At 41.9% G+C, this 23,290-nt stretch overlaps 1 protein-coding gene across 1 annotated transcript in view; it reads right to left on the bottom strand.

Moving 5' to 3' along the window:
- acss3 (acyl-CoA synthetase short chain family member 3) overlaps positions 1 to 21,516 on the bottom strand; it is a 92,349-nt gene extending 70,833 nt beyond the window's left edge. The window contains exons 1-8 of the mRNA XM_033614978.2: positions 21,416 to 21,516; positions 20,698 to 21,247; positions 15,091 to 15,235; positions 14,238 to 14,426; positions 9,819 to 9,953; positions 6,367 to 6,507; positions 4,574 to 4,654; positions 4,125 to 4,220 (exon numbers count right to left, since the gene is read on the bottom strand). Coding sequence (XP_033470869.1) covers positions 4,125 to 4,220; positions 4,574 to 4,654; positions 6,367 to 6,507; positions 9,819 to 9,953; positions 14,238 to 14,426; positions 15,091 to 15,235; positions 20,698 to 21,032 — 1,122 coding nt within the window. The 5' untranslated portion in view covers positions 21,033 to 21,247; positions 21,416 to 21,516. The remainder of the gene's footprint in view (positions 1 to 4,124; positions 4,221 to 4,573; positions 4,655 to 6,366; positions 6,508 to 9,818; positions 9,954 to 14,237; positions 14,427 to 15,090; positions 15,236 to 20,697; positions 21,248 to 21,415) is intronic.
- Between the last annotated feature and the right edge of the window lie 1,774 nt (positions 21,517 to 23,290).

Genomic DNA, 23,290 nt, shown 5'->3' with positions numbered 1-23,290 from the left:
AAAACTATGAATGAACACATGTGGAGTTATGTACTTAACAAAAAAAGGTGAAATAACTGAAAACATGTTTTATATTCTAGTTTCTTCAAAATAGCCACCCTTTGCTCTGATTACTGCTTTGCACACTCTTGGCATTCTCTCCATGAGCTTCAAGAGGTAGTCACCTGAAATGGTTTCCACTTCACAGGTGTGCCTTATCAGGGTTAATTAGTGGAATTTCTTGCTTTATCAATGGGGTTGGGACCATCACTTGTGTTGTGCAGAAGTCAGGTTAATACACAGCCGACAGCCCTATTGGACAACTGTTAAAATTCATATTATGGCAAGAACCAATCAGCTAACTAAAGAAAAACAAGTGGCCATCATTACTTTAAGAAATGAAGGTCAGTCAGTCCGGAAAATTGCAAAAACTTTAAATGTGTCCCCAAGTGGAGTCGCAAAAACCATCAAGCGCTACAACGAAACTGGCACACATGAGGACCGACCCAGGAAAGGAAGACCAAGAGTCACCTCTGCTTCTGAGGATAAGTTCATCCGAGTCACCAGCCTCAGAAATCGCAAGTTAACAGCAGCTCAGATCAGAGACCAGATGAATGCCACACAGAGTTCTAGCAGCAGACCCATCTCTAGAACAACTGTTAAGAGGAAACTGCGCGAATCAGGCCTTCATGGTCAAATAGCTGCTAGGAAACCACTGCTAAGGAGAGGCAACAAGCAGAAGAGATTTGTTTGGGCCAAGAAACACAAGGAATGGACATTACACCAGTGGAAATCTGTGCTTTGGTCTGATGATTCCAAATTTGAGATCTTTGGTTCCAACCGCCGTGTCTTTGTGAGACGCAGAAAAGGTGAACGGATAGATTCCACATGCCTGGTTCCCACTGTGAAGCATGGAGGAGGAGGTGTGATGGTGTGGGGGTGTTTTGCTGGTGACACTGTTGGGGATTTATTCAAAATTGAAGGCACACTGAACCAGCATGGCTACCACAGCATCCTGCAGCGACATGCCATCCCATCCGGTTTGCGTTTAATTGGACGATCATTTATTTTTCAACAGGACAATGACCCCAAACACACCTCCAGGCTGTGTAAGGGCTATTTGACCAAGAAGGAGAGTGATGGAGTGCTGCGGCAGATGACCTGGCCTCCACAGTCACCGGACCTGAACCCAATCGAGATGGTTTGGGTTGAGCTGGACCGCAGAGTGAAGGCAAAGGGGCCAACAAGTGCTAAACACCTCTGGGAACTCCTTCAAGACTGTTGGAAAACCATTTCAGGTGACTACCTCTTGAAGCTCATGGAGAGAATGCCAAGAGTGTGCAAAGCAGTAATCAGAGCAAAGGGTGGCTATTTTGAAGAAACTAGAATATAAAACATGTTTTCAGTTATTTTACCTTTTTTTGTTAAGTACATAACTCCACATGTGTTCATTCATAGTTTTGATGCCTTCAGTGAGAATCTACAATGTAAATAGTCATGAAAATAAAGAAAACGCATTGAATGAGAAGGTGTGTCCAAACTTTTGGCCTGTACTGTATACTTCCTTTAGGTAACATCATTATAAATCACTCTATAAATTTCCATTGTTATGCGGATGATACTCAGTTGTATTTATCGATGAAGCCAGAAGAAAGTAATCAGTTAACTAAACTTCATAATTGCCTTAAAGACATAAAAACTTGGATGAGCACCAATTTCCTGATGTTAAATTCAGACAAAACTGAAGTTATTGTTCTTGGCCCCAAACAACTCAGAGACTCTTTATCTGATGACATAGTTTCTCTAGATGGCATTGCTCTGGCCTCTAGCACTACCGTAAGAAACCTCGGAGTAATATTTGATCAAGATTTGTCTTTTAATTCTCATTTAAAACAAACCTCACGGACTGCATTTTTTCATCTGCGTAATATTGCGAAAATTAGGCCTATCCTGACCCGAAAAGATGCAGAAAAATTGGTCCACGCTTTTGTTACCTCAAGGCTGGATTACTGTAACTCTCTATTATCAGGTAGCTCTAGTAAGTCCTTAAAAACTCTCCAGCTAATTCAGAATGCAGCAGCACGTGTACTAACAGGAACTAAGAAACGAGATCATATTTCTCCTGTTTTAGCTTCTCTGCACTGGCTCCCTGTAAAATCCAGAATTGAATTTAAAATCCTATTGTTAACTTATAAAGCTCTAAATGGTCAAGCTCCATCATATCTTAGTGAGCTCATAGTGCCATATTATCCCACCAGAACACTGCGCTCTGAGAACGCAGGGTTACTCGTGGTCCCTAAAGTCTCCAAAAGTAGATCAGGAGCCAGAGCCTTCAGCTATCAGGCTCCTCTCCTGTGGAATCATCTTCCTGTTACGATCCGGGAGGCAGACACCGTCTCCACATTTAAGACTAGACTTAAGACTTTCCTCTTTGATAAAGCTTATAGTTAGGGCTGGTTCAGGCTTGCCCTGTACCAGCCCCTAGTTAGGCTGACTTAGGCCTAGTCTGCCGGAGGACCCCCCTATAATACACCGGGCACCTTATCTCCTTCTCTCTCTCTCTCTCTCTCTCTCTCCCTCGTATTCTATTACTGCATCTTGCTAACTCGGCCATTCTGGACGTCACTAACTCGGCTTCTTCTCCGGAGCCTTTGTGCTCCACTGTCTCTCAGGTTAACTCATATCACAGCGGTGCCTGGACAGCGTGACGTGTGTGGTTGTGCTGCTGCCGTGGTCCTGCCAGATGCCTCCTGCTGCTGCTGCCATCATTAGTCATTAGTCATACTTCTACTGTTATTATACACATATGACTATTGTCACACATGTATACTGCCAGATATTAATACATACTTTCAACATATTGTACCACAGTAGCCAGAACTATAACTATAATATTATTACTCTCAATAATGTTGTTGTAAGCTACTGTTATTACCTGCATCTCTCTCTCTCTCTCTCTCTCTCTCTCTCTCTCTCTCTGTCTCATTGTGTCATACGGATTACTGTTAATTTATTATGCTGATCTGTTCTGTACGACATCTATTGCACGTCTGTCCGTCCTGGAAGAGGGATCCCTCCTCAGTTGCTCTTCCTGAGGTTTCTACCGTTTTTTTTCCCCGTTAAAGGGGTTTTTTGGGGGAGTTTTTCCTTATCCGCTGCGAGGGTCATAAGGACAGAGTATGCTGTAAAGCCCTGTGAGGCAAATTGTGATTTGTGATATTGGGCTTTATAAATAAAATTGATTGATTGATTGATTGATTGACTTCTGATCCCCAAAATCTAATCAGTTCATTCTTGAGTCCAAGTGAACATTGGTGCCACATCTGAAAAAGATTCCCTCAAGGCGTTACTGAGATGTCACTGTGCGAGAATAAGAAGGATGCAAGGTCACAGTGACCTTTGACTACCAAAATCTTTTCAGTTCATTCTTGAGTCCAAGTGAACATTTGTGCCTAATCTGAAAAAATTCCCTCGAGGTGTTCTTGAGATATCACGCTCACTAGAATTAGACAGATTAAAGGTCACAGTGACCTTTGACTACCAAAGTCTAATCAGTTCATTCTTGAGTCCAAGTGGGCATTTGCGCCAAATTTAATGAAATTCCCTAAATGTTTTCTTGAGATACCACATTCACAAGAATTAGACAGGTCCAAGGTCACAGTGACCTCTGACCTCCAAAATCGACTGAGTTCATTCTTGACTCAAAGTGGATGTTTGTGCCAAATTTGAGGAAATTCTCTGAAAGATGTTCTTCAGATATCACGTTCACGAGGTTGGGAGGAGGGGACGTACAGGTAGATGGACAACCCGTAAACGTAATGCCTCGAGCCACAGCTATCACTGGCGCAGAGACATTAAGAGTGAAAGACTGAAACAGAGCTGCAGTCTGTCTCTCCACAGTGGACTGTAGCAGCCAGAGTCAAACATGGCGTCAGGGTAGAACAAAGTCCCAGTCCACATTAACTGGAGTCATTAACCAAAGATGGATGTCATCAGCATGCGGCGTCAATAAAGGCAGAAACCCAGCTGACATCAACCAGACTCTGTAAGTCGGGTATTATAGTTCACATTTTCTGCTATTTCTGGTTGTTTGCAATAATGCTGTTGTAAGTTCCACATATCAAACCTTGTCTACAGGGGCCTACCTCATAGAGTATTGTGCTGTTACCATGGAGCAGAGGACCATAGCAGATGTATGAGTGGCCGACTACCCAGCCGAGATCTGACGCTGCCCACCAAACCTGTAACAGGATATAGAAGGTGAAATAAGGGAGGTGACTCTGGTAAGTAAAGAGAATTCTAATAAGACTTAATTCCCTTTGTGCCTTCAAATGCTAAAAATATAACATCTGAAGGCCCCATAAATGTAAATCACATGGCTTATGTTACATAAATGATGAATGTAAATGAAAATAAAAAACACAAGCAACACATACGACTTCCAGAACGTATGACTGTTCAGTTACCATAAATATTACATGGTGATCAAATCGCCTTTCAAGTACAGAGCAATCTATCTCTTTGCTGACTGCGTGCTCCTTTTTTTTCCTTCAAACATGGCTCAGACTCAGAAGAGGATGCTTTATTGCCTTACATCTCCAGGACGGAGTCCATAAATATTTGACATGGTCCATTTCAGCATCACAGCATAGCCTGCAGTGTCTCGCACAACACCCTGAGGGACAAGATAAGAAAAACATCAGACTGGTGACAGGTATCGCACTAGGCAAAGAAGCAGGCGTAATATCAATCTAAACACAGACGTTCAGCCTGGCTGCGGCGGAGGAGATGGTATTTTGCTTTCAAATGACTGCCTCTCAAACTGACTCCAATTTCTGGCTTTTATTAGTTAATGGTGCTGTTAAAATATTTTTGAGCAGAGCAGCGTGTCCTCGAGTCCTCATGTCTCCTATTATAGAGATTTTCACAAACTTATGGTCTCCTTACGGCAATAACTGAGAGTCACAGCAGCTCACAGAGGAAAAAGCTGCCAATAACGGCACTATTAGGCTCTGGAAGTAGCTAGCAGGTGGATATTTTATATCATCAGTTGGTCGAAGACAAAATGATGCTATTTGAGTGGAGCTGGGGGGAGGTTCATTTGGAACTGCCTGGAGGCAATTCCTCCTGCATGAGTCCCAGCTCCTGCTGTGGAAATCTTATTTATGTCATGGTGACGGTGTTTAGATTGGGCCTGGATTGTTTTGCAGTCAAAGAACAGATGAGTCACACAAAAGCTCTATACAGAACTGACAGCCTTTATACAAACAGGGCCGACTGAAAATCCTGCTAGGGGTGTAAGAAAGAACAGATACTAGGGAAGCACTGGTTTATCATCCGAACATTGGCATCGGCATATTCGCCTTGATGATGGCCATCAGCCTATCTGCAAATAAGATGACATTCACGGATGGCAGTGGCCGATGTTTTTCTGTTGTGTCACAGCTATTTTTGCAGGCTGACACTAAAAGCATCCTGTCGTCCCAGAGACAATAGAAAACAAGACTGGGACACACAGAGATCTTTCCTGGGGCACCTTTGGGACAAAAGGACGCAGTAAAGACTCGCTAAGACTCACTATCAGCACATCAGGGGACACACCAGATTTTTTCCCTGATAATGCTACACTGTTAAAAAAAAAAAAAAAAATCTGTTGAAATCGGCAGGAGATCTTGTTAATAAGGGTGTAAATCACTACTTATTACGACACAATATTATATTCGTTCCTTGGACAAGACTACGATATTTGCGTATACAATAAAGTCTGCCACGATACAATTTTGATTCAGTGTGATGCGAGAGTTGAAAAATTTGAACCTCAGATACAAATGTGCACCGCAATAGCCAATCAGCATTGAGATCCTCTGGGAACGTATGATGTTTAGGACGTACCGGCAGAAGATCATTTATCAATTCAGTGATTTCACACGCCTATGATGTGAGTTATTCGTGCATATTAAGTGAGTCAACACAAAATATTCTAGTGTTTAAACTCGTGCAAGAAATGCAATGCGAAAATTCACACTGCAAAGATTTTAGTTTCTGATGTGACACTCCTGTTAGTGCAGTTGTTTTAAGGAGAAATTTGTTGATGTTTTCACTGCAATATAAAATAGATTCAAGGGAGGGAATTCTGATATATTATATGTCGTAAAAAAGGCTTTTGAAGCAGTTATTTTTAAAGATGTTTTTTATGTGAAAGAAGGTTATATTAAAGGTTGTTTCATAAATTTGTATGATTGAATTTGTGCTCATTCAAAAGGCTGAATGACCTTAAAACAGTTCTTTTTTATTATGAAGATTTCATTATTTCCCTGGCACAAAAATAAACAACACAACCAAAAAACACTGATATCAACTATTGATCAAACTGTTATTTTTCAGTACCTTTGGCGTTCCAGTGGTTCCAGATGTATAGAGGACGTAGAGAGGGTGGTTGGAGGGAACAGAAACACAGTCATGCGGCTGAGCAGTGGCCATCTCTTCCTCCCAGTCCAAACTCAACTCAGGTCCCAATGATACTTTTTCCTTAGAAACACAAAGACAAATGAGATATAAATACTCAATTTCATTCTAATGAAACTGCTATAAAAAGGAAACTGTTTAAAGTGGTGAAGACTGTGCTGCTTTATAGCTTCAAACGGTCATCAAATATTTTTGGGTGGTCATGCAGTGTGAGTTATTGATCAGATCCATCGACTCCAGTGTTTTGATTTGTGTTTTAAAATGTTTTTTTCAGTTTGGGGAAAGAGACATACAAACGCACCCCTATTTGCTTGCTTTATGAGTAACTGGGGAAATAAATTCTCTCTTCAAGTCGAATAAATACATATTATACACGGACGTTTCTGTTGAAATTCTGTTCTAACTCCCATCAGTCATAATTTGGGGTCATAGAATAATGCCCCTTGTATCTCTGACATCTGTCTCATTCCAAATCTCTTTGATACTTTAATTTCATTAACATTTAAATCCTCCCAGGAGGCCAAAGAAAAGTCATTTCTTTCTTTGGTTCTCTGAGAATGAGCTCAAGACTGCGACATCATTCAGTATCACACAGCCTCCTGAGGCGGAGGACAGACGGCCCATATAACCTCCAGCTGTCTGAAATGCATCCCATTTTACTCGATTTACTCAAAGCCAAGCCGGAGTAAAAACTTGGCTGATTTAGCAAGGCTTTCATGTTGGGAGCCGTGTCCACAGAATCACAACCTCTCGCTCGCTGAATGCAGTAATTGATCAAACAGCCGCAACCACCTTCAAAGCCGTGCTTCAGATGATTTTAAGGGGATGAATTTCCGCCGAATTACCAGTGAAAACCATTTCTCTGACTACACTGCTAATGGACCTAAGTCCACCGTGTATCATCTTCCAAAAAAGATGCAACAGAGATGTCTTAATTCAGCAGATCATTCACTGATAAATAACACTGGAGTATACAAACCAGATAAAAGAAATCGTGTAGTGTTAATGTAAGAACACAGACAGTCAGACAGAGGTATGTGGCGTAACTGATAATGTTGAACTGAGACGTGGGGGCCAGAAAAAACACTTTACAAGAATGATTGCAACCCTGGAATCAATTCTAAGAATACTTTCTATTTTCTGGGCTGAAAATTCGATGGTTTTCTTTTACGCTTGTGTGAAGGTGAAGCAAATTTCAGCTTGCTGCCACCATATTAATGCATAATTGTGTTCTGTATAATCATTCTACACTCCAAACTGGATCTGTGCCAGGCAGTTTATGACGGGCGCCAACCTGCAACCCCTGCTGCAAACACACTACATACACTCTTAACTTTCTCTCATCTACTTGAACCAGCCATACAATCAATCAGCCATTTATTTGTCACATAAAATCATGAAGTACACCTCCAGAGAAATATGATCCTGTCAGCTCCTTCAACTTGTGCACTGTAATTTAATCCTTTTTGCCTTTTTCTTACATTGTAGGCTGCTGCTCTATAGTTGTCCATGTTTACAGATGGTTCTGGTAATCCATGGTTTCTGGTTGTGGAATGAATTAACTGTAGTTCAGTCAAAGAAAACTTTACTTCCATTTGCAGACCTCTCTGCCTTTCCTCGGGCCTACGTAGAAAGCCTCTTCCATTTGCCTACGTGGAAAGCCTAAGGTGGAGAGAGCAAACCTCACCACACTTACATGCGTCTGCATGGAAAGCCATAAGGCAGGGATAGCACACCTGTCTGCCCTTCCATGTGCAAATGAGGAAAGCCTGAGGCAGAGAGAGCAAACCTCCTGCCCTTCCATGTGCCTACATGGAAAGCCTAAGGCAGAGAGAGCAGCAGCAAAGACCCCCAGGAACAGAACAGAGCAGCATCAATGACAAACAGAAATGACATTGATAAGTCAGACACAACATGAAAAGGAGGAGCTGGGGTGGAGGCGGGTTGCAAAGCAGCTTGCAGAGGAAGCAGCAACAGTAGGCAGGCCAGAGCAGTTTAAATATGGCGCCCTGAATGAGATTCACCAATTGGTTGCATTGAAAGGAATCATGTGATCTATCAGCTGACTCCCTTCCATCAGTCAGCTGCTCCATCAGTTGATTGGGCTGTTTGAGATCAGCTGATGTAGCTGGGATGTGAGCTGAGCTTGACATCGTGTCCTGCCTGAACTAACGCTGTGCTCAATGTTTGGGGACAGTTGCTTTTGTTGTTTCAGAAATAAAATCAACACAGACTCAGTGAATTAACTGATGTCATCAGTGACACAGATGGTGTCCTGGAATGTGCTCCAGACTCTGATTGGCTCCAGCTCTTGCGCCACTAGGGGTACGTGTCATAGTTTGTACGGCTGCCCCCTTAAAGTTGAAGATTCAAATCATCAGTTGGGGACCCCTCAGTCAACTGAGATTCTTCAAGTCAAGCAATCATTTTTTCTTTTTTTTGTCAGTCTGTGTACATGATGTTTTGGTCCCCAGGTTCAGCTGCAAAGTGAGCACTCCTCGCTTTCACACTGCCCTCCAGTAGAGGCAGCTGGGTGAGTTTGACTGAGATGGTGGCAGCTGGAGGAAGGAAGGCTTTGTCAGGTAAGGCTCCGAGATAATGTTATCTTCTGCCATCTGCTTTTAAATGGTGAACTTAGAGCTCACAACAACTTCCTATGACATTCTTTGGCTTTTCTTCATTGGTACGCATGCATTAACTCAGACGCTAAATTGGCCGGTTTACGAAAGTAGAAAAATGTTGCTGTCAACCTGAACGCCTGCCTTACCCTGTTCAAACTGTCAGACTCTATACGGAAAGACAAGGAGTAACCTGGTCGAAATGCGCTGTCCAGTATTCCAGGATTTAGTCAAGTTTCACCGAAACAAAGGATAATACAGTTCCTGATGTCCAAAAATGAAATTGGCACACAAGTCGTTCAGTTTATTATCCAACATCTGTTTGATAGCTAGCAGTGTTGCTGGTGCCATCTTCTCCATCTTGACCTTGATGTTTACTGACGTTTACATTTGAAAACCCCAACCTGGTTAGCTAGCAGAAGTCGGCAGGAGGAGAGTTTACAGAGTGGTCATTTACTTTCCTCATCCCGATGAGCGTCTCACAGCTATATGTCACCATTGCCAAACGCCAACTACAAAAAGAAATACCAATTCTAGGCAATAATCCTTTAAATCCAATCCTTTAAATTGAGTTCAGTGATTAAATCCTTTTTTATAGGTTAGAAACTGCAACAACAGCAGCTACACAGTGATATTAATTAGGATCACATATGGCCGCCATATGTTAGATACATTTACATTCTGTCACACAGCCAGCAGGTTTGGAAACGACACCACGTTGACAAATTAAGCTTTATGATGCTTTGTGCTTCTTACCATGTTAGGCCTGTTGTAGATGAGGACCTTCGAGGGTCTGTGAGAGCTCAGCTCCAAGGCCTTCTTCACCAGAGGGATGTACTCCACTCTCCTGCCTGGCTCGATGCCAAATGAGGCTGTAACCATCAGCTTGGGCTGAGAAACACAGAGATCAGGTGAGAATTGGACTGTGTTCAAATGTCAAGAACGCACAGCATCATGTTTCTTCAGCGGTGTTAGAAACAGAATCTCGTGCTCCCATCATACCTGCCTTGAATGTTTGTTTTGATACATTTTTAACAGGGTATTAGTGGTATGAGTCTGTTGCCTGTGGCAGCACTCCAGTGTCGAGTCACATCAAGTTCACGTACATGAGTGCAATGATGATTCTGAAATAAATAGCAGGCTCACATCACACCTGAGGCATTTCTATTGCCTGGGTCCAGACCTTTGAATCTGCCCACTCCACTGAGTTGATTGATTTGTCTGGAATGTGATATGCAACAGCAGTAACTTGGTGAGAAAGATAAACAACCAATAAGCATCATGTGGGGGACTACCGATTAGCCAACCAGAACCATGGATGGAACTAACGCCACTCTCAAGCTATTGTCAAGCTGTGCGCCGGAACCAATGAGGAATCATCGAGGTGGATGTTAATTTACAATTCTTCTCTATATCGCCCAAACAGTAACATGCTCGTGCTTGCTTAACCCAAACAATGTGTCATGTGACACATTGTGACACCATAGTTTGTTTGTAACCGGACCGAGACCCCGTCTTCAAGAAGGTCTCAGTCCGGTTGTTTTAGTGCGCACTCGAGTGCCATTGCTGTGTTCACACCTGCCCAAACGATCCACACTTAGGGGGCAAACAAACTTGAGTTCGACTGAACCGAACCAAACAGGGCAGGTGTGAAAGCACAATAAGGTTTGGTCAGGGAAAACGGAATCCTCCTCCCCTACGAACATTGTATAAGCTGAGCATTCAGTGTATGATTTGAGCATGTTTCCCCAGGGTTAATTTCTTTTTATCAACTAAATCAGCATATAAGCAGCTAGTTTGTTGGTACTGCTAACTGAGAATCAAAACTTAGTCCGGCCCACTTTTGCAGGAATGGACTTTTACGCTCTTTTAAGCCCTGGATGCCTGTCAGCTTTTCGGGATGTCTGATTGTTTTTAAACGTACAGTATTAGCACTCAGGTTGTGGACTGACTGAACTTACTCGTACAGCAGCAGTTGGAAAGAAAAAACGTCTCTAAAACCAACTCATGTCATACAGTGTATGCCCAGCTTTAAAGTGCATAATCTTTGACCGAATACGGACAAATGGAGTGTAACGAGATGACAGTTCTGTCTGATATTAGGCAAGTGTTCCCTCAGAGTCAGTAATATTTTCTGTAACTTTTTAGATTTTATAGTTTGATGCACAAACACCACAGCTTCGAAAGAGATTCCTTTTAAACGCACTCAGTCATAGTTTATTTTCCCTAGTGGTCATTATACGGCATTGCAATGTCTACAGGAGAGGTGCTCAACAAGGATCATTCACTTGCCTCTTTTAATTGCAAAGGGGATTCATTTCTCTAAAAGGGTCTCCTTATTCATGCAGATTATTATTAAGTGTTCGTCTGAAAAGAACTGAGTCAACAAAACTCACAACAACATTAAGCGTCCCGCGGAGAGTGCCTCAACAATAAGAGTTGAAACACTGGATCAAGTCGCTGGTAGCGATACTTAATAATACTGTATTACTTCAGATTTATGTTTGTGTAAACACATCCATCAACAGAGATCATCATCTTCACAAACAGTCGCTGTCAAAATGTCAGATTGGTCCATTAATTCTTCTGTTGCCCTGTTAGAAACTCTGAGTGCAGATGGCATCATTCTTCAGTGTGTGATTGCGAAAAGAAAAAGCAAGCCAAGTGCTTCCCACTGTGAAAGATTCATTCTGAGCTTACAAACACAAAGGGACCTCAGGCACCTCTGGCTTTCAGTGTTTCAGATACTTTTTCAGGGTGAATGGTTCACATTAGTGCTCTTCAATATGCACTTGTCAACCTTAGACTAGTGCTAAATCCAAGCAAAACAAAGTTCATGCTTTTTTTCTAGAGCAAGAAATTCTGACAGTCCTCATCAGTCCACACTGGGTGGTATCAATACTGAGAGCCGCAGAGTGTAAATATCTAGGTATCTGTCTTGATCAATCATTTAAACATCACACTGAAAATCTCATCACCAAACTGCAGCAAAAACTTCTGTGCAGAAACAAATCCAGTTTCCTTCTGAATTCTAGGAACAGTATAGTCGAGGCTGTCTTTCTATCAGTCTTAGAGTATGGTGGTACAGTATCATCTGCAGATATGCTGCTGCTTCTCTTTAACCCCCAGACTAAGTTGATCATTCTTCCCCCTGAGTCTTTATTAGAGATCCCTCTGATAATCACCACTGCATAAGTTGGTTAGACATTCAGCACTACACATAACATCTACGCTGGACTGGACCACAGCTAGGGTTGGGTACTGTTTACAGTTCCAGTACCTGGAATTTGGCACAGGTACTCAAGTTTTTCGGTAATCACAAAACATTTTGTACAAGCCGCAGGGGATATGTAGTAGACTAAGACAAAATTGACCCTTAGCTAAGTCCCACCCCTGAACGCAGACTGGCCAATCATAACGCAGCATCCGGCCGGCTCAGACCAGGGTCCGACAACAACACAGCTGTGCTCCATTGACTCTAATTCAGTCGTTTCAGATTTCCTTCATTTTCAGGCTGGTTTTGTGGATTTGGAGCTAAATGTTGTGGCTGGGGCACGTCGTGTATTAATGATACTTGTTACCTGGAGAGGTTGGAAAAAGATATATGTTTCTTCCCTGTTCCAAAACCAAAATCAAACCCTGAGAAGTGTAGGGTTAGCTAGCTAGCTACTGAAGATATAACCTACTGAATGTATACACATGCTGCTTTTGCTTTTTAATGATTATAACAGTGAAACAAAGACCGACCCTGCTGTACAGGAACCAGTGAAGGAAAGCAGGGAAACTTTGCTGATATTCAACCAGCTCTGTGTCATCGCATTGTGCGCAGATGAACGTTGTTTGACGGCAGTGGAGGTCCAGGTGCTGGCGGCAGGATCGGGGTGAAGCCAAACACTGTTAATCTATCTGCACACACTGCGATGCCACACAGCTGGTTCAACATCAGCAAAGTTTCCCTTTATATTCATTGTCTTGTGTGGCGATCAGCAGTGATGTGGTGGTTCACTTTTACACTGTGATCTGTAGCCTATAGTTCGGCTTTAGCTTCTAACTATCTTTGTCTTTTTAACCTGTTGTTGCTGCTGAGTCAGTTTGACATCCTGGATATATCCTTCAAACACAGACTGTAGACCCCTCTGTCTCTTCTCTCTGGAATCACTTCCCTTTTCCAAAAATGTTATAATACTTTTTCAGGGAGTGCAGTTAGTTACAATGTGGGCTCAAAGGCCAGCTCTGACAACTTGACAAACTATCACAAAGGGACAAGGCTTAGCAAAGGGTGAATTCTGCTCCTTTACTCTTTTCTAATCACACGTAGAGCTAATCTTCTGTTTGTCTATCTGCAGTGATACTTGGCTATTACTCAAATAATATGGAAAAGAAAATAGAGCACATGCTGAAACTTGATTTGAATCACTAGGAAGTCGATAGAGTGGTTGCGGAGCTCTCTGTTGACAGCCTCAGGGCCCCGTGGCTTTGGGGTGTTTCACAATACTTATGCCTCTTGTCTAAATCTGCTGCTCTCGCCCAAATGTGCTCTCAGGTACTGAAATTTGGCATCAATGAATTTAACGTGAATCGGTACTTGGTAGTGGCACCATAATTTGGTCGGTAACCTTTTAAGTATCGAATTCAGTACCTTTCCCTAAACGGGAACCTACCAAGCTTTACTACTACTGCTCTACTGTGCTACTAACTGTCATATGCTTCAAGTCTAACAGATTTATTCTGAACTTGGAAAATGTGCCTAAAGGTTTTGTGCACCACCTGTAATAATTTCCAACACATTCTCAAGATCAACAATTCAAGATTGTGACCTCAAAACACTTCACCTCAGTGTGCTATTGTTCTTACTGAGTATTTTCCTGTTATGATTTTACTGTATCTCAACATCCTTGAAAATGAAGGAAACCTCAGTTGTTTTCGAGGCTAAAACAGAAGCTTTGCATTGGCACATGAAAATAGGAATTAGGAAATGAATAGCTTCAGCCACGTCATTTCTCTGCTTCATATAAGCACATAAAAAGAACAAAGAGTGATCACATCAGCCTGCCCTTGGGTTTTAATAAGTGGTCAAGGTTCTGACACTGAATTAATGAAGATCGTGTAGCCCTGTTGCCATGGCTCAAGAAAAGATAAATCTCAACCACAGGGTGAATAACAAGATCTTCTAACCTTGGCATGATCAATGCGGACAGAGAGCTCTTTTGAAGCAAAGCCACCAAAGATAAGGCTGTGCGGTGCACCGATCCGTGCACAGGCCAACATGGTGAACATGGCCTGCGGCACCATGGGCATGTAGATGACTACCAGATCTCCTTTCCGTACCCCGTTCTTCACCAGGACTCCTGCTAACCTGGAAACCTGAAACAAGACATAGAACACAGAACATTCACACTGCACTCCTTCAAATATCCGCATTAATCTACTTTAGTTAAGTGCTCATGACTAAGTTTACCCAGCATAAACAAATGATGGTAAAACTGACACACTTTCTTGAGCATGGTTTTGGGTTATTAATGTGCAAAGAACTGTGGATTCAAGTCCTTTATAGATTGCCTTCAGATGGAAATAATCTGACAAATGAAAGACCTCAATATGTTGTTGTAAATTCAATCAAATTAAATTAAATGTATTTTTGCTCTGGGGGCAAAGCACATTCTGATTATAGTGCATGAAACTGAGTCTTTATTGAACTGAAGCATCTGCCCAAATGCCACCAAATTAATAATTTCCCTTTAATTGTGTTACTGTGTTTTGCTGTGTTTCATGCTAATGTTGGCTCAATCCAGCAGCAGAAAAGCTCAGGCAACAGTCTCAGTCAAAGGATGAAAAATGTATCTATTGTCATGGCAACACTGACAAACTCCATTGCTCTGAAATCCAACCAAAGGTTACTTGCATGCCTCTCAATCCATTTTTTACCACACGTCCTGACAGTCCAGATCAGGCTTTAACAAAGTGACTCCTCCAGCTCCTCATGCTGCTGCTCACTTCTGTGACTCCTGCCTCTAATAAAACCTTTTACCTGGTCCTGAAGTTCCCTGAAAGTGATGATTTGTTTAGTTCCAGTCACTGGGCTGTCGTAAATGATGGCAGGCTGCTCTCCACGGCCACTCTCTACATGTCGGTCCACAGCATTGTAGCAGACGTTCAGCTTCCCTCCGACAAACCTGACAGAGACAAACAGAATCAACCAACAAGCAACACCACTGCTCAACGATCATATATAAACCACACATATTTTTGCACATGTGCATTAGGGCTGGGCGATATGGCTTTCAAAATATTCTTGAAATATTTTAGGCTATTTCAGAGACACAATATATATCTCAATATTTTGAAATCTCTTCTACACTATTGTAGACTACTAAAACACATAATTATTAACTACAGTTACAATAAAGTTAAACAAAGTAGCTACTGTCATAATACAGTTAAATAAAGTACTGTTATAATAAAATGAAATAAAGTATTGTTGAAAAAAATCAAAGCAGAACCACTGGTGCTTTCATTCTGAAGCATCTGGCTTGTCTTGGACTGGAGGCGTTCATGTTTTTGCCGTGAATGTGAAGCTTCCGGTTAACAGTTAACAGTTTGCAGAAAGTTAAACTGTTGTCACTGTGCCATTAAATGTGATGATATTATTCACGGTAAGCGACAAACTAACAACTTTCCAGTCTGTGTAAAAATAATATCTGAAAGTCACAGTGGTGCTCCATGGTCGCAAAATGCAACTAAATAGTCGTGGTCTGGAGTCCTGCAGGTATAGAAACACACACCTTCATCTGCTCACACTATCATTACACACATTAGGCTAAACTGTTACAGTGGTGCCATTAAACGTGATGATTTATTCACTGTAAGCTGCAAACAAACTCACACCTCTCCGGTCCATGAATAAATAATATCTGAAAGTTGCAGTGGTGCTCCATGGTCACAAAATGCGACTAAACAGTCACACTCTGGAGCCCTGCAGTTACAAAAACACACACTGTCTGCTCACATTGTTAAACTCATTGAGTCAAACTCTTACTGTGGTGCCATTAAACATGATAATTTATTCACGGTAAGCTACAAACAAACTAGCAACTCATCAGTCCATGTATCAGTAATATCTGAAAGCTGCAGTGATGCTCCATGGTCGCAAAAGGCAGCTAAACAGTAGTGGTCTGGAGCCCTGCAGGTTCAAAAACACACCATCATCTCATCTGCTCATACTATCCCTAAACTTAATGAGTTAACCAGTAAGTGTGGCACCATTAAAAATGATAATCTACTTACTTAAAGCTACAAACAAACTAACACCTCTCCAGGTCCATGTACTAGTAATATTTGAAGGTCACAGTGGTGCTCCATGGTTGCAAAAGGCAGCTAAACAGTAGTGGTCCGGAGGCCTGCAGGTACAAAAACACACACCTTCATCTGCTCACACTACATTACATTACACTCCTTAAGTTTAACTGTTACCACGGTGCCATTAAACGTGGTGATTTATTCACTGTAAACAACAAACAAACTTAAACCTCTCCAGTCAATGTATCTAATCAATATCCAAAAGTCCCAGTGGTGCTCCATGGTCGCAAAATGCCACTAAATAATAGTGGTCTGGAGCCCTGCAGATGAGACACACGCTACACCTGCTCACATACTATTGCTTAAGAGAAAGTGATCTAAATGGGTGGGGGAGTGTGTGACGTGTACGTTTGTGAGTCTTATTGTGTGTGTGTCTATAGCAAGAGAACCAAAGTGAGCTCATGGCGGTGATTTAAAAAGAGACGACTGGACAATTTATACTTGACATTCACAATTTAGTCTTTTTAGACATCCCATCAGGAACAAGCCACAATACATCGAGTATATTCAATATATCACCCACTCCTAATATCCATACATACTTTAGGTTTCTATATCATCAACATCATATACCACCGTCTCTATCTCCACATCTCTAAAAGCATGCTTTCCTGAAGAGTACATTTTTGGCTGATAGGGTTCTTTTCTTTTCACTTAATATTGAAACACAACTTGATGAAACCACTTGAAACTAAAACATATGCAGCTGCCTGTGCCAGCAGTATACAAATCAATGCACTTGATAAAGCGACAGTTTCAATCCATTCTGGTGCTGTGCATATGGATAAAGAGCAGTGAGCAGGTTGAGCAGATGGTGTTTTGGAAACCAGAGAGAGACACACTGGCTGTGTCCTTCATTTTAACATGACAGTAATGCTGCTACATTCAGGCAGCTCTGGTTCTTTTTCTACCAGGCTACATGATATAATTGACAACCCCACTGTCCAAACAAACAAACAAACAAAAATATTTTCAATTCATTCCATTCCCAGTGCAGGTGTACGTCGGTTGTCAGGCATTTTAATGGTTTGCTTGCAGCTATAAAGAGAGCTTTTATCCATCTAGAAAACATCTTAATTTACTTGTACAACAAATATGAAGACATAAAATTATTTTTAAAAAAAATTTGGTGTAATTTAAGAAACTTTCAAGGCTCACTTTGCGCCTCTCTTACAAGACCTCTCTACTGTTAGCAGGCCTGAGCTGACAAACTAGCATTCGCTGATAAGCTAGCATTAGCTGTAGACTAGCTTTAGCTAGCCTCGATGAGAAACACAAGTAGGGTTGGGACTCGTTAGGATTTTAACGATTCCGATTCCTTACCGATTCCTATATTATATTCATTATACTTGCTATACATAAACAAGTAAACACAAATGCAATCATACAAATACAAAAACTTTATTCTAACTGTTGCACAGTACAATTAGATGAAAATACACATTTGTGTGTGGTGTGTATTTCAGATTTAGAGCTTGTATCATCTCCCTGAGAATATATAACAACAAAAAGTGATTCCGATTTCTACAGTAACACTATTACCTCAAATTAACCACAACAATGTAATAAAAAATACTTATATTGCATTCATGCTTGGGCACTGTTATTTACGTGACAACACCTGAACATAACACACACACACTGGCTGTTTGTGTCTATCTCTCCCTTGCTGGAAGCGGACCTCCCGCCGCCAGCCTCCGCCTTGATTAAACGCTGAAAATTAAATAAAAGAGGGAGACAGGTGTCTCCTATTTTATCTTATTTTGTTATATTTCTACCGCTCCCCTCGCTGGAAGCCTCGGACCTCCCGCCACCCACTCCCGCCGCACGCTCCTGTCTCAAACACGGAGGTCTTCCTCTCCGCTGAGCACCTGGCGCACGCCCGGCCTGTTAAATAGCCTGTAACCATGACAACTGTGTGACACAAACTCAGTGCTTTAGTGATTAGATAATGTCGGGCTCGGTCGGGTTCGGACAGAAATATGCAGCCCGTGCCGCACTCTAATGGAAATGCACGTGACCTTTTTTTTTTTTTTTTTTTTTTTTTTACAATCTAGGAATCGTTTGCAGCAACCGTTATGCCAAATGTGATGGACCCGGTTCCAAAAAAAAACCATTTTTTAAGACATTTCGAACATTAAGGCCCCTTTATCAAAATGGAGGACAATAATCTTTAATTTTAACTCCATTAAAGGTAACGTTGACATTGAGCGAGACCGCTGATGCCAGCAGACACAAAACAGGCTGCGATGTAACCACTTGGGGCAATTTTGCAATGTCAATTTACGTCAACTATAAGTGTTTGTTTTTGCCACTGATAGGCTCAGATTCATTCTCAGTGTCTGATAACATTGTGGAAAGGATCCCTACAGAGATAGACCTTTTTGTTAAATAGTGAGATCATTTTTGTTTAACCAGAAACAGCACTGAAATCACACACCAGAATCCATTTAAATAAAACAGTCATTTTATCATCATGAAACACACTTCATTCAAAGCCAGCAAAGCTAAGTAAGACTAACAAAAGCTGTTTTGGTTTGTCTTTCCACTGTTCCAACAATAACTTAGTCTGGTTTGGTTGAAATGAACCATTAAAGTCACCAGTTAAATATAAAAATATGCTGCTCTATACAGGGTAAAATTATTGTTTAATTAAATTAAGTCTGGTGGGTTTGGCAGGGACAATTTAGAAGCAGTTTCTAGTTAAACAAAATGGATCTTACCCTTCAACACAAGGGTCTATCTCTGTAGGGATCCCTTCCATAATGTTGTCAGACACTCGGAATAACAATCTGAACCTGTCAGTGGCAACTCAGACCTAGAGTTGTCTTGCTTTGGTCTGAATCAGCGACTAATTTTGTTCCAAAGTTGTATAATTGCCTAGAGTTGGTTCATGTTCTCACAGCAGCATTTACAAGCGGACCAGATCAAATGCCTTGTGTGAGAAAGCTGCTCTTGATTGGTCAGATTTTCCATGTGGGAAAAATCCAGGAAGTAAACAAAACATTGAAGAAGAGTACACTTGCAAGATAAATGTGACACTTTCTAATGTCACAATGGAGGGACAACTACGCAGGTTGATTTTAGCGCTGCTCATCGTGGACTATATTGCTGTCATTGTTCATTTTAGTCAAACCATACAGTTTGAAAACGAGGCGCGGCTCCAACTAGAAAACAATGTTTTGATGCATTGGATGTGCTGAATGTGCATATTAAGGCAGTACAGGAGGAGGTGCACATTAATAATCCTCCAGGACTGTAACATGCTCATGTTTAACCCAAACAATGTGTCATGTGACTGCAGTTGGTTCACATCCAGGTCGGAACACGTTCTCACCACAAACAAACCGCACCAGAGTTCGTTTGTAACGGGCCAAGACCGTCTTGAAGAGGTGGTGGACATCACAGTGTGATTGCTGTGTTCACACCTGCCCAAATGAACCGCACTTAGGGGGCAAATGAACTTGTATTCGATTGTGTGACCCTGTAAGTAAATGGTGCACAATTGCCCCAAGTGGTTACATTGCAGCCTGTTTTTGCGGCTCTATCCTGCAGTGGTCTCACCCAATACTGGACCAATTTCAAAAGATATTGCACTCATTACTCACTTAGACACAAAAACGTGACAAAGTAGGGTCCAGGTTGAAAATACCGAAGTTACCCTTTAAAGATGCAGAACTGACATACTGATATGTTGTCCTGTAGGACTCACCTGTCACTTTTTAAATTATTACTTCATATTTTTCTTTCACACAACAAAACAAATGGAAAATGCCACTTCTTTTTGTTTGACTACATCTAGGTTTTTGTTAAATTGTAGTTTAATAACCAAAAGTGACATTTCTCACATGTCTAGTTAATGTATCTTTGCTCAGGGGGCAGAATATTAGTGATCTGGAAATATACAACCTGCATCTTCTCCTAAGTGAGGTGTGTATTTTTGCAGGATAACAGATGTACTATAATTTCTATCTAAGAGCCTATGTAAATAAAACAAGGCTCCACATAAGCTGTTTTAACTCCACATTTTGTTGTCAAAAGACATTTTGGTGATTATGTAACAGTCATGCCTCATGACGGAGGAGTCTATAGAGCTTACTGACATTGTGTTCAGTGATTTTACAATGAAAATGTTAATACTTCAGGGTGATAATTTGACTTCTGAAAATGTTTCATGTTTTTACTGGGTTTTTTTTGGACGCAAACACACGTGTCATTTTGAAGTGTTGCACTGAAACTGTTCCTTGCCGTGTTGCTCGCTTGCAACATTGAAACCTACCAGTTTGGAAACACTGGATCCTCAACGTGCAAAGTTTTAGTCCACGGCTCAAACCAGTTAATATCCAGTCCCATCTCACCCCAGAAAGTCTCGGGGTTGTCCCTGGCCGAGGCGAAGGCTCGGCTGTACGCGGTGTCGGATGCATACTTTCTGCAGCACTGCAGGTCGAAATACTTGTTCAGGTCTGCAGATGCATGCGACCCTGCAGCTCTAACACCGCGTTGTTGTTGTTGCGCTGCAGCTGAGACAGTCCACAGTTTCCTCCCGAGGCTCCTCTCGCGCTGAACTGACGCGCACTGATTCAGCCGCAGTAAGTGTTTGATTTGGAAATGCATCGCAGCTGGAGTTGTTTCTGAATGGGGAAACTTCCCACGTTTCTTCGGTGTTTTCCTGCAGGTGAGGAACCCTTCTACGGCTCGACTCTGAGCGACGTCATCTGAGGCCACGTCAGGGGAGAGAAGGCTTCTGCAGAGATCTTTGCAATGCACTCAAGGAATGCGAACTCTGAACTGGATGTGGTCTCTTGCAGGAGGAGCTCTGAGCCACAAAACTGTTACACAACACATAAACTGGTATTAGTGCAAACCGCATTATAAACCGCACAAAGTATTTCTGCACAAATATGTAAAGGATGCTTTTAACAAAAGAAATAGGATGAATTCAGGTCATGTGGGACACTGTTTTGTTTATGCCTCTGCAGATCTACATAAAAACTCACCCTATAAATCATCTTAAGTCTTTTTATGTTGGAATAAAATGAGAAAACACAATTTTTTGAAGCTTTGTGCCTCCAAACACACCATGACTGCCCCTCTGTCACTCAGGCAGCATGTTCAGGTTGGGTGGGACAGCTTGTTTGATAAGGTGAGACACTGCACTCACCATGTGCTTGCAATGCACAGACTTCCGGTAAAGGCAGACCACGCCCACTTTGATAATGTCAGACCAATCCAAACCAAGGTGACATGGCAAGCTACCCCTACACCCTCTACCAACACGTTTCCACTTTGTTTTCTACTTACATGGAGTGTCCACCTTATTGAATGCCGTCCTAAACCAACTAGTGAGTGGTGGAAATGGGTTAAAAAAAACCTTCAAACAGTGAGCCTGCACCGATGCCGACATATCGACCATGCATGGGTGCAGATCTGATGACAAGTTTGGGGGGGACACAATCAGTTGTGATTTTTTTTTAATTGCACGCGTGCAAATCATGCCCACAGAGCGCTTGAGATTGCCAGCATATTTCACGATTTCATAGAGGCTCATCACCATCACCAAGTCATTCAAAAAGCACTACAAAGAGAATCATATGCTTACCTTTACTGTTTATTTCTCTTAAACAGCTAGTAGTACATGGAACCAGCCATCACCCTCCTTTTCACTGCTTCGCTGTTAGTTAATGCTACTTCTAGTTTCACGATCTCAGGCATGTTATGTCCACTCACGTTCTCATCTCTCGCCTCTCACGGATTCCCATTTCTCCTCATCATCTTCCCTTTCTCCCAGTATATAGGACTACTGTATACATTTGTTCAATTTCAATTATTTAAGCTATTTAGAATTGGGGGGGACAATTTGTGTTTTTCAGAATTTGGGGGGGACATGTCCCCCCCATCCCCCCCTGGGATCTGCACCCATGCGACCATGTGCACGCTCTGTACAAATTAAATTCCACGCGACTACCCTGAGGTTTGTAAACTGTTCAAACGAAGACATACATTTAATATTGTCATGCAGACGTTAACATCTTAAACGCTACATTGTATTTAGGATCAAATCTACACTTCTCTAGCCTCTATAAAACTGTAGTCGTGTTTTTTTTTATGGTAAAGTGTAAGAGACCGAGTAAAGTCCGCTTGAGGCATGGGTTGAATGGTTTGATTGTGAGTTTGGACAGCCCTTAGCACTCCCAAACTTCGCAGGAACACACCTGCAAAGTCCACTAATCTGCAAGTGCGGTGAAGTCCGGACATTTGGCACAAATGTCTGAAATGGTGTCCAAATCCACAATTCATCCAGTCCACAAGCGGACTTTCTGCAGACTTCCAGAGTCCACTTGGGGTGCAGACTATTAAAACAATACTTGAAATCGTGTAGGCCAGAAATAATATTCTACAACATCATGATACAGAAATACACAGTAATATAGGCTATGGAAGGGAACCAAAATGCATTGTATTTCTGCACCCTTGCGCAGGGTATTGCCACCTATAAGGGCTAAAGTGTCTGCAGTCTATATGTTATACAGAACTTTATTTATATCTTGTTATCTCCAGGGACAGATGAGCAGAATGAATCTGACAGCAGTTACAATGACTGTAACTGTCACTCCAACGTTTCCATGGCAACGAGTAAAACAGTCTCGAGGGCTGTCTTATCAGCGGCTTGCAGTCTCTGCCCCAACAGACTGTACGTAATGACGGTGAACACGTCACAGCGTGTACGACTGGACTCCACAAGTGCTCAGTCTACAAGTCTAGACTCCAGACTCGTGGACATTGTGGGCGCTTTCTCAGGAAGTCCAAAGCTACAGTTCATACAGTGCACAAGGGGTCTAAAGCAGACTTTCTGCAGACTTCCAGAGTCCACC

This window comes from Epinephelus lanceolatus, chromosome 23, assembly GCF_041903045.1.
Source record: "Epinephelus lanceolatus isolate andai-2023 chromosome 23, ASM4190304v1, whole genome shotgun sequence".
In the NCBI taxonomy this organism is placed as follows: Eukaryota; Metazoa; Chordata; class Actinopteri; order Perciformes; family Serranidae; genus Epinephelus; species Epinephelus lanceolatus.
This window is presented reverse-complemented; position numbering and strand designations above follow the sequence as displayed.